This window comes from Anguilla rostrata, chromosome 12 (genome assembly GCF_018555375.3).
Source record: "Anguilla rostrata isolate EN2019 chromosome 12, ASM1855537v3, whole genome shotgun sequence".
Classification (NCBI taxonomy): Eukaryota; Metazoa; Chordata; class Actinopteri; order Anguilliformes; family Anguillidae; genus Anguilla; species Anguilla rostrata.
In genome coordinates this window covers 208,356-220,768 of record NC_057944.1, presented here as the reverse complement: position 1 = coordinate 220,768, position 12,413 = coordinate 208,356, and the positions used below count along the sequence as shown (strand labels likewise).

Below are 12,413 nucleotides of genomic sequence, written 5' to 3'. Positions count from 1 at the left end.
GAAAACATGAAAACATATGTTACAATATACAAAATACATTTTTGTATTCTTATTTAATACTTAAATGCAATTCACTTATGGTTATCAGTTTGTATAAGTACACATATCATATAATGAAATATTAATCATGAAAAAATGGTTTTAAGCAGGTGTACTCAAACTTTTGACTTGCAAGTATATCATATTATAGCCCAGTGCAGTGCAAGTGATATTTTAGAATCAGGTCAAATTATACATTTTGCCTGATCACTTCTACAGTCAAAACTAGAATTGTGTGTGTGTGTGTGTCTTGCAGACTTTCGTGTGCAAAGCGAAGTGGTGCGAAAGCATGTGAACTAAGCATTACACTGACTATTGTGGTACTCAAAATATTTTCCCAAGTTTGGCAGGTCTGTATACTTATTGTGTCTTAAATGTTTTTTTAATCTCGGCTACATTGAAAATGAGGGCTTGGCCCTCAGTTGTGCCTCTGAGAATTAAATAAAGGTTATGATGATGATGATTTGCAGTGAAATACGTGAATATGTTGTGATTTACAGCAATGCATAATTTAGACATTTTGGATAGATTTGGAGACACTGGGTACACTGCTTAGTTTTTGCTTCATAAACCTATAGTAGTTCGACATATCCACCCTTAGATTTTATGAACTTGTGGTCAAGAAGTTTTTGATCCACATTTGGCACATGTATAGTTTAACCTGCTGTATATCTGTATGATGTAATCTCTCAGTATTATACTACTAAAAGTACTAAACATCACTAATTTCATTTAAGTAACATTAATATGTCCCAAACATTATGGTGCCCTATAATGGTGGGGCTTTGTATAAAAAGTGCTGTAAGTGTTTACTTGGAGAAACCGAAGTGTAAAATGGTAAATGGACTGCATTTATATAGTGCTTTTATCCAAAGCGCTTTACAATTGATGCCTCTCATTCACCTATTCACACACACACACGCACACACACACTCACACGCCAATGGTGAAAGGCTGCCATGCAAGGTACCGATCAGCTCGTTGGGAGCAATTAGGGGTTAGCTGTCTTGCTCAGGGACACGTCAACACGCCCAGGGCGGGGGATCGAACCAGCAACCCTCCGACTGCCAGACAACTGCTCTTACCTCCCGAGCTATGTCGCCCCTAGTGTATAAAATACCTTAAAAATAAACGCTGAAAATGTACACTTGTGACCTTGTGAACTTTTTGATTACAATTGTGAACATGTGGAGTACAGAATTCTGAATTTGTTGTCAAGATTAACACTGCCATAAACAGTTGTGCAGAGGGCTGGGCTTTATTACAGTGTGTGTTTGTGTATTTTACAGGAATATAAACTATGGGATAGTGAGCTGGAGTATGTGGAGCAGCTGTTGGAGGAGGATGTGCGGAATAATTCTGCATGGAATCAGAGGCATTATGTCATATCCCACACCACAGGGTACTCCGACCCTGTTGTACTGGACAGAGAAGTGCAGTAAGTATTGTGCTTTTCATGGTCTTGGTTTGGTGCCAACTAGACTAGCATGCAGTAGCACCTACAGTGATTTAGGGTTTCATTTGATGCATTTGCCTCTGCGGTAGAGGTTCTGCCGGCCAGAGGGAAATGCTTTCTGGGTTCTGACACGAGGGGGCAGCAGAGTGTAATTTTTCCTCATAAGGACAGCTTCCATAATTACATTACATTACATTACATTACAGGCATTTAGCAGACGCTCTTATCCAGAGCGACTTACACAACTTTTACATAGCATTTTACATTGTATCCATTTATACAGCTGGATATATACTGAACCAATTCCGGTTAAGTACCTTGCTCAAGGGTACAACGGCAGTGCCCTACCCGGGAATGGACGGAGTGTAGCACAGTGGGTAAGGAACTGGGCTTGTAACCGAAAGGTCGCAGGTTCGATTCCCGGGTAAGGACACTGCCGTTGTACCCTTGAGCAAGGTACTTAACCGTAATTGCTTCAGTATATATCCAGCTGTATAAATGGATACAATGTAAAAATGCTATGTAAAAAAAAAAAAAGTTGTGTAAGTCGCTCTGGATAAGAGCGTCTGCTAAATGCCTGTAATGTAATGTAATGAATCGAACCTGCGACCTTTCAGTTACAAGCCCAGTTCCTTACCCACTGTGCTACACTCCTGTGTTGTACTTGATGTCAGGCCATGTCAGGCCATGTTGCATTTCAGGTTGATTCGCTATCTTTAGATGAATGCGTAGCTCTGTGATGTGGAGATAACATTCGTATTTGGGAAAAATAAAGCACTTGCTAATATTGGGCTGGTATCAGCATAGCCGCTATTCAGATATATTTATGGATCTGGTAACTCTCTTCATATTATTACAGTTTGCGATGTAAAAACCGTGTAAGACACTAACAGGGAAGTCAAAGGCAATTTTTCTGAAAACATTTTTACAGTTTATTTCATCATGTTATATTTGTCATAAAATTCTTCCATTTAATCAAATAACAACATATGTCAGAAAATAACATTCAGAAAATAACTATTTTCTTTACTATGATTTAAAAAATTTGCTTCTTCCCTCTTCCTGGGTAATCACTCTAGTTGCAGAGGGAGGTGGCATGTTCTGCCATCACGGGCGATCCACACACAAACATAAAACAAAACATAAAACAAAATTGCCATCTGGGCTCTCTTTAACAGGTAATTTAACAAGGAAATAAACTAAATTAAACTAAATAAACTAAACTAAAATTAAGTGTCATTCCATAACACTGTTGAACAAACAGAAGCGTAAGGCGGTGATCATACACCCCCCCCCCCATGCAAGTGCTCTCATGTACACACTGACATAGACTGTGAAGTCTCACACACAAACACACACACACAAATGGACTCACACACACAATGAACTGTGAACGTGCAACCCACACACCCCATGCGAATTCACATGCACACACATGGACAGTGCATATGAGTTTTTCTTTTTTTATGTGCATGTAATCATTGTCTGTTGTTTTTCTTGTTTTTATGCGTATATCATGGTTTCATGTATTGCTATATTTATGAAGATTGCTGGAGCTTGTGATGCAAGACAAATTTTTTATCTTAGCTTATCTTATCTAAATTAGGGTAGACAAAGCTATTGTATCAAGGTGCACTGAAAGTTCAGCAATATTACTACTTACTTTAGAAGTCATAAATTATGATAATTTGACTTTAGGAGCATTTGTGCCTGCACTGAAATCAATGGGCTGTTCAACTCATACATTCCATCCAACTTTTAGCGTTTTGAACTTCTTGAACAAATCAAGTGCATGGCAATGTATTATCAACTACTAGTAAGTAGATTTGTATAGATGAATTCAAAAGCAAAATTAATAAGAGATTTTCAAAGAAACATCAGTATAATGGCAAATTGACAACTCCTTAAAAAGTTTTTTAAAATTAATATTTGAAATAAAAGTGCAAGAACTGTTTAGAGAAATAAATATCTATGCTATATCTATCAAAAAAAAAAAAACCCTACAAATAAGTTAAAAACAACGGTCCACCACCTCAGCGCAAGCTCCGCGTGCGTCTCCGTTTAAAGGTTGTTTTATACTTCTGCGTAGTCTGCTTAGTTTGTGTAGTTTTATACTTCTGCGTAGTCTGCATAGTTTGTGTAGTTTGCGCTGTGTGCGGCACTTGCGAACAGGCCGATCATTCTTACTTGTGTGGCATGTTGCACAGGTTGTGCATGCCATGTGATTAGATTTTGTTACTGACAGTTACAGTTCTAAAGAAAATACCTTTGTTCATATTTCCAAACCTACTAAATACTGCACCAATGACCAAAAAAATGCTTAGCTTGATGTAACTTGTTGCAACGATGACATTCACCTGACAAAGGTGCTTTTAGTCGCATATTTAACGTTGCCTATCGGTTTTGTGAATCAACTGCTATAACCTGTTAGCTAGAGCCGTATACCAATGACCTCATGTCAGCAGTCAACCAGTCATCTTCTTTACGGTGTATGCGGGTACTGGTTGCTAACTACGCGCTTTTACATTTTTGAGGAGGTACGTGGTCTGCAACCGCCGCACATGCCACACATTCCGCACAACCCCTACGCAGACCCATTTGTACGTGTACTACGCAGAAGTATAAAACAGCCTTAACCCATAGAATTCTGGGAGAAAAAAATAATGGGGCTGCTGGATAACTTTGTAGAACTGTTTAATTACTAATTATGTGCTAAAACGTTTTGGCTACATATTTATAATTTATAATAAACATCAGAGACTGATTGTATGGAATCTGGATCGGTACGTGGATCGGAGATGTCTGGCCAATACCGATAGGTGAATTACGTCAGTATCTGAACCCGATAGCGATATTGGTTCAGAAAAGGTCCCAACTCTAGAACTTACCTAAGAATGCAAGTTACTACAAGTTACTATCGGACACCATAATTTTTAGCTGATGGCTAACAGCTTGATGGCTAAAGGACATTTCACTTACTTTAGTATGGTATTTTGTGTAACTATTAATTTTGGTACCTCACCGAAATGAATGGCTTTAAAGCACACACTTACTTTGGTTTATAATAGATCGATAAATAAAGTTAAAGAAACGTGCTCAACTCAATAATATGTGAACTTAGGTGCCGGTCCTGCATTAAATATGCAAAAATTAGATAAGGACCACACCTCCGTAAAATATTTTTATATATCTTTTATTTGCACAAATGTTTTAGATAACACACTCTTCTTCAGCGTGTCGAAAATAGCAGACTATTGTAGGGAATCAATCAAACATCGTTCACCTGGCGAACAGGTTAGATGACGTAGTACATAATAGGGCCAATCACATTCAAGAAACAAACTCTAATAAAATAAGCCAATTAAGTATTGTAAATGGTACAAATGTCCTGCTTCATTTAAGCCATTTTTCAAGTCTCTGTGATGCTCACACCTGGAGCTTTGAAGCTTTAAATAAAAGTACCCCCTAAATGGGCAAAGATTGGGTAGATTTGGCATTTGCACAAAGGGGTTAAGCTCCCGTTTGGTTTTACCTACATGAAATAAATGTTGCCTCACAGCAAGAAGGTTGTGGGGGTCGAATCTGGGCTTGGGGCCTTTCTGTGTGGAGTTTGCATCTTCTCCCCGTGTTCCTCCGGGTACTCTGGTTTCCTCCCACAATTGGAGACTCTAAATTGCCCATAGGCATGAGTGTGTGCCTGTTTGATGTGTGTGTGCCCTGCGATAGATTGGCGGCATGTCCACAGTGTATTCCTGCCTCTCGTTAATGCACACTGCGATAGGCTCCAGTTCCCCCCCCCCCCCCCCGACCCTGCTCAGTGTATAGATAATGGTTATATTGGGGATAGATGGATGAAAAAAATTACAATGACATTTAAGTAAATAAACCACATATTGAGTATTGCACGTGATTTTACCCTTTACTTTTATCTCGGCCTCTGTGCTTGGGTGACTAAAGAAATTGTCTTTCATCAAACCATGCGAGTGGATACAATTATGGCAGGACAATTACCGCTGGGAATATGTGACAAAAAATGTTGAGGTAGCTTTTTTTGGCATGTATGACCTCATGAAATTACTACTTAAGTTGGAAATCTAATGGGATTTTCAAAAGCCCCTCTTAACAAGGGTCTGATTTAAGTATATGGCAATGTTTGTTAACAACTTTTCACATTTTTTGGGCAATTGGTCGATAAGAGAGGACTAATATCAAAAGGTATATGTTCAGACATCTGTATTTTCAACATTTTATTGCTTATTAAAGAAATACAGGATCTGGCAAAAACTTTTCATATTTTAACTAAGGAAATGTATCTTTGCACACCATAATGAAATAAATCAAACTGCAGCTTGTTGTATTTCTACGCAGTGGCCTATATGAAAATATGTTTCTTTCAATACTGTAGTCTTTACTTTCAATACTGTAGTAGGAAAAGGAAAGTCAAAGAGGATATCAAGTGCATCAGAAATGAAGGAGCATTACTTTCTAAGAATAAAGATATTGCTGATGCCTTAAATTGTTATTTTGTTGAGAGTTTTACTAGAGAAGAGGTTACGAATATACTGGAAGGCATATTCAGTACTCCGAAAGTCTTATCCGATATTGAAATAGAGGATAAATAAGTACTGCATGAATTACTTAAACAAAAGAGAAACAAGGCAGCAGATCCTGATGGCATATACCCAACAGTACTCAAAGAGTGAGCTGAGGTCATTTTTAAACCACTGGCAGGTATTTTTGGACAGTCCTTAGAAACTGTAGAAATACCTGATATAAGAAAGGGGACCGTACTGGTCCAGGAAACTACAGGCCTGTAAGTTTAACTTGCATAATATGTAAAATACTGTAATATATCATTAGAGACTAGTTGGAAGTCTTCTTGAAAGTTGCTACATCCTAAGGGATAGCCAGCATGGTTTTCGTAAGGGACAATCCTTCTGGTATTTTTTGAAGAAGCTACAAAGTGTTTTGATTATAGCAAGGCACATGATATTATCTACTTAGATTTCCAAAAGGTATTTGTGAAGGTACCACATGAGAGACTTGTCAGTAAAATGAAGACAGTAGGAATTAGAGGACGTATTTCAGAGTGGATTCGGCTACAGGGTAGAACACAAAGAGTAGTAGTAGGAGTGATATTATCTCAGCAGGGTAGCTGTTAGAAGTGGAGTACCACAAGGATCGGTGCTGGGACCACTGCTCTTCCTCATTTATACCAATGACCTTGACAGGGACATTAGTCAGATTTGCAGATGATACCAGTGGTGTCTCTAGGGGTGGGCTTCCGGGGCCCTGGATGTTTTTTGTCCAGCCCCTGACCTTTTGACACACACAAAAAAAAATAAAAAAAATTTTTTGACCCCTGAAAAAAAGAGATACAGCACCAAATATCATTCAATTTAATGGAGCCCTAACGTAAACAAATCACCCCCTTCAAATCGAGCAGTAAGTAACCTAACTGACTAGTAGGCACAGTAGGTTGCAGACTTTGATGGCTAGCACAGGTACAGTGAAGTTCGGTCACAGAGTTCTGAGTGACAGACTGACAGTTCCGCTTGTCTGACAAACTTACGCAGACTACGCACTACGCAGAGTTCTGTAGACAAGTCCAAATATTTCTCGTTTTAACTCTGATGAAGACGCAGTAGCATCAAAACGTTGGTCGTGTTTGTGTAATAATTATTTAAAAGAAGATCTGTGTGCTCCAGTGCCTTTCTTTGGGTAAGTCCTTTTCAGTGAAGTTACCCAGAGTGTCTTTGCTGATCTGAATATTTCTCGTTCAGTAATGTTAGTGTCAATGAACTGTCTGAAACGATGGATATCCGCAGATATTTTTTTTCTTTTCAGAAAATATCAAGGCAGGTTGTTGAGGAGGAGATTCAGGAGAATAATGATGAGATTGAGAATGTAACTAACATTACAGTGGATGTTGAGAGCCAGTCAGCAGCTCAGCCGGAGAGTGCAGAGCAGCTAGCTTCAGGTTTGAAGCTAGGAATGCTGTGCTGGATGAATGTAAATTTCCCTTGGATTGATCATAAATAGTAACATTTGTAAAAATGAAAGATAGCATACTGCCGAGTACAGAAAGCCATACAAGTGTGAATGATTATAAGTTTAGGTATGTGTACCACAATTTTTTGCATTATCTTTCAATATGTTAACAATGTTTCATCTTAAACCATCATAAAGGGGAAAATTGATATACTTCATAATGGACGAAAAACATTTTACTCATTTTTTGGATGGGTGTTTGGACCCCTCTTGGCCACCTGTACTAATGAAAATCTCTCCCTCTTGAAAATGATGCAAAAGTGAGTCAAAACAGTTGAATTGTAGTGAAATACATGATTATGTTATGACATATAGCAATGCACAATTTAGATATTTTGTATAGATTTGGAGACACTAAGGGGCACCGGGGTACACTGCTTACACTGCTTTGCTGTATATATCTTTAGTAGTTCTGCATATCACCCTCAGATTTTGCATGAGCTTTTGTGGTCAAGGAGGTTTATGATCCAGGACATGTGTAGTTTTACTTGCTACAGTTGAGGCCAAAAATTTACATACACATCGGCTAAAGGCATTCAAACTCAATTTTTCACAACTCCACACATTTTATGTTACCATACATTTCCTGTGTTAAGTCAGTTAGTGTATTATTTCGATGAGAGGTCATTTCAAATTAATAGCTAAGAGACAGATTTATTTCAGCTTTTATGTATATCTATATCAGATTTTCAGTGAGTCAAAAGTTTACATAGACTTTGTTAGTAGGCTATTTGGTGGCTTTGCCTTTTAATTGCTTAACTTGAATCAAATGCTTGGGGTAGCCTTCCACAAGCTTGTCACAATACTCTGCTGGAATTTTTGCCCATTCCTCCTGTCAGAACTGGTGTAACTCAGTCAGGTATGTGGGCCTCCTTGCTGGGACATGCTTTTTCAGTTCAGTCCACAAATTTTCTATGGTATTCTGGTCAGGCCTTTGAAATGGCCACTCCAATACTTTCACTTTGTTGTCTTTGAGCCATTTTGTTACAACTTTGGAGGTATGCTTAGGATTATTGTCCTGCTAGAAGACCCAACTGCAACCAAGTTTTAACTTCCTAGCTGATGTCTTGAGGTGTTGCTTCAGTATTTCTAGATAATCCTTCTTCCTCATTATGCCATCTATTTTCTGAAGTGCACCAGTCCCTTTTCCAGCAAAACGCCCCCACAACATGATGCTTCATAGTTGGGATGGTGTTCTTTGGAGTAAAAGCCTCACCCTTTCCCCCCCATACATAGCGCTGATAATTATGGCCAGACAGTTACATTTTTGTTCCATCTGACCAGAGAACACTCCTCCAAAAGGCTTGGTCTTCGTCGTGGTGATCACCTGCAAACTTAATTCTGGCTTTTTTATGCTTTTTGTGCTGGTCTTAGAGTAGGGACTTTTTCTTGCACAACAACCTTTCAGGCCATGGCGATGTAGGATCCTCTCCATGGTGGATGTAGATACTTTGGTTGTATATACTTTGTGTATACTTATATACTTTGGATGCCTCCAACTCCTTCTCCAGTTCCTTTGTTGTTGTCTTGGGATTCGGTTGAACCTTTCGGACCGTAGTTCGTTCAGCCCTGGGAGTTAATTTGTGCCTCCTTCCTGAACAATGCAGTGTCTGTGTGGTCCCAATATTTTTATATTTGTATGCAGCTGTTTGTACAGATGCTCGTGGTGCCTTCATTTGTTTGGAAATTGCTCCTAAGGAGGAACTGGACTAGTGGAGGTCCACAATTTTTCTTCTGAGGTCCTGGCTGAGTTGCTTGGATTTTCCCATGGTATCAAAGGCAAAAAGGCAGTGGCTCTAAAGGTAGGCCTAAGCCATACACAAAATATTTGAATCCCTTTACACAATAAAATAGTCAAATTAGTTTTTATTTAAAACGAATTGTCATTGCATATCTTTTCTTGATCTACTTGAGAAGTGTAGATAGCCACAAGCTAAATCTCCATATTGATCATCATTGTTACACATTGATCACATTGCCCACATGATGTGTGATGTGGTGGGCAAGATTAAAATGATGTGCTTTTCCTCCCAAAATTCAGATTGGGACGGCAGGTATACCATCCAGCCAAGTTACAAAGTGCTGTACAATTCAGCAGCACAAACAAAAAACACCAACACAAGTTTAAAACCATACACATACATAAGGAGGAAGGGAGAAAATAAGAACAATGAGTGTTACTATTTATAAAATAGCATTTACAGTTTCTTTGGAAAGAAAGAGAAAACAGTGCATTAAATAATCATAAAAGACTAAAAAGACAACTTCTAGTTATAGGCTATATTAAAAAGGTATGTTTTGAGTTGTCATTTAAAACTGCCCACTGAGCCAGCAAGTCTAATATTTAAAGGCAGAGTGTTCCATATTTTAGGGGCCTAGTGGCTAAACATAGCATCCCCAAAGGTTTTTATGGTGACCTTGGAAACAGTTAAAAGAGCAGCTTTGGAGGATCTCAGGGTTTGTGGAGGATTATAAAATGACAGGGAGTCTGTGATATAAAAGGGGGCGAGGTCATTTAGTGCCTTAAAAACTAAAAGAAAATCAACTCTAAAAGATAGGTTGTGTAAAACAGGAGCTATATGATCTCTCATTTTAGTTTTTGTTAAAAACAGCAGCGTTCTGAATGGTCTGTAGTTTTGCAATGGCTGCTTTTGGTAAGCCAGTGCATTACAGTAGCCAAGACGACTAGAAACAAAAGCATGAACAAGCTTTTCAGCATCTTGCTGGCAGAGTAGAGTTCTCACCTTCGCTATATTGCGCAAATGATAAAAGGCAGTTTTGGTCAACAAATTAAAATGGGCTTTAAAATTGAGGTCAGAATCTAAAATGACACCGAGGTTTCTTTCTTGTGGTCGTGTCTGCAAGGTCAGATGTCCCAGTTTAGCAAGAACACGATCCCTCTTATTTTTTGGGCCAACAAGGAGGATCTCAGTCTTATCTTCATTTAGCTTTACGGAGTTGTTGCTCATCCATTCATTAATGGCTGACACACAGTCAGTTAGATTACACTGAGTATTTGGGTCATCAGGCCTCACAGATACATACAGCAGTGTGTCGTCAGCATAGCTGTGGAAGTTCACGCCATGCTGACGGATTAAGGATCCCAGTGGCAGCATGTAGATTGAGAACAGCAAAAGTCCTAGGACACTGCCTTGTGCCACACCATAGTCAATATTTGCTGTTTCCGATATGTGTTCCCCGATTTTGACATGGAATTTCCTTCCAGTAACATATGATTGAAACCAGCTTAGAACTGTACCAGAGAGACCAACCCATTTCTCAAGATAGCCAAGTAAAAAATTGTGGTCAATAGTGTCGAAGGCGGCGCTAAGGTCAAGGAAAATGAGGACAGGTATACTTCCATTATCAGCATTTAAAACTTTGACGAGAGCTGTCTCTGTACTATGGTTCGCTCTGAAGCCAGATTGAAAATTTTCAAGAATACCATTCTCAGAAAGGTGTTTGTTTAATTGTTTAAACACTTCCTTCTCTAAAACCTTGCTCAGGAAAGGTAGATTTGAAATGAGGCGGTAATTACTAAGAGAGGAGAGGTCTATGTTTTATGAGTTAAGGTTTTACAGTTGCGGTCTTAAAATGGTTTGGGAAAATGCCTGATTCTAGGGAGGAATTTATAATAAGTGTATTTAATAACAGTTTATCATAAGTGCTCTTGAAAAGGTAAGCTGGAATAGGGTCAAGCGAGCAGGTAGAGGGTTTCATACTGGAGACAAAACATTGAATACAAACACAAAATGAACATAAATAGAAGTATGCACGTTCAAAACAGAACAACTTTGCAGCAATGATGTCTACTTCCCTCGTAGCTCATTGGGTAGTGTCTTTTAGAACTTTTCACGGGACTGATAGACCTGGGTTCAAATCCCCCCTCTGACTGAAGCAAATCTCTAACTTCTTACACTGACTTGCTGGCTAACTAAAAATACAACATTTAAACTATTGCTTTTGCATCTGAAAAATCTTTCCGGGAAACTCATTTATATTTCAGAAATCCTAATAAAATACAAATTAGACAGTTCCGCTTTCGGCATTTTCACTGTGTTTAACGTTACGTACCTGGCTAACAACAGGACAGAAACAGGAATAAACTCTACAATCAGTGGTGCACATCCCGTAGGTAATGTTACTGGTCCTATAGAAGCTGGTGCAAGACAATGACTGAAATGAATAAGCACTAAAATAATATAATACACCCACACTTCAAACAGTTCCGCTTTCGCCATTTTCACCGGGTTTACCGTCAACTGCCTTGCTGCACATGCAAAATGACATATGACATATATTTCTACACAGAACAAAAATATAAATGCAACACTTACGTTTTCAGCCATTTTTAATGCATTTAAATACCTCAAAAATTTGTTCTATGTGCACAAATATCTTATTTCTCTCCAATTCTTCCCACAGATTTGTTTATATCACTGTTAGCTAGCATTTCTCCTTTGTCAAGATGTCCAGTTCTTCCGTGGCCTGTATAGGCTACTCACCAAACATGTCTCCCATTGAGCATGTTTGGGATGCTCTGGACCGGTGTATACGACAATGTGTTTTAGTTCCCACCAATATCCAACAAATTTGTACAGCTATTGAAGAGGAGTGGGACAGTATTCCACACGCTACAATCAACAATTTGATCAATTCAATGCAAAGGAGATGTGTTGCGTTGCATGAGGCAAATGGTGGTCACACAAGATACTTATCGGTATTCTGTTAATTTCATGGTATTTTCTTTTTTGGGGAATCTGTGACTAACAAATGCATATCTGTATCCCCAATCACAGGATCAAATTGTTGATTGTAGCGTGTGGAATACTGTCCCACTCCTCTTCAATAGCTGTACAAATTTGTT

The 12,413-nt window shown here is 38.7% G+C and overlaps 1 protein-coding gene across 5 annotated transcripts in view; it reads left to right on the top strand.

Moving 5' to 3' along the window:
• fnta (farnesyltransferase, CAAX box, subunit alpha) overlaps positions 1-12,413 on the top strand; it is a 73,938-nt gene that overhangs the window by 31,636 nt on the left and 29,889 nt on the right. For all 5 annotated transcript variants that reach the window (XM_064302813.1, XM_064302814.1, XM_064302810.1 and 2 more), the window contains exon 6: positions 1,329-1,477. In XM_064302813.1, the coding sequence (XP_064158883.1) occupies positions 1,329-1,477 (149 nt within the window). The remainder of the gene's footprint in view (positions 1-1,328; positions 1,478-12,413) is intronic.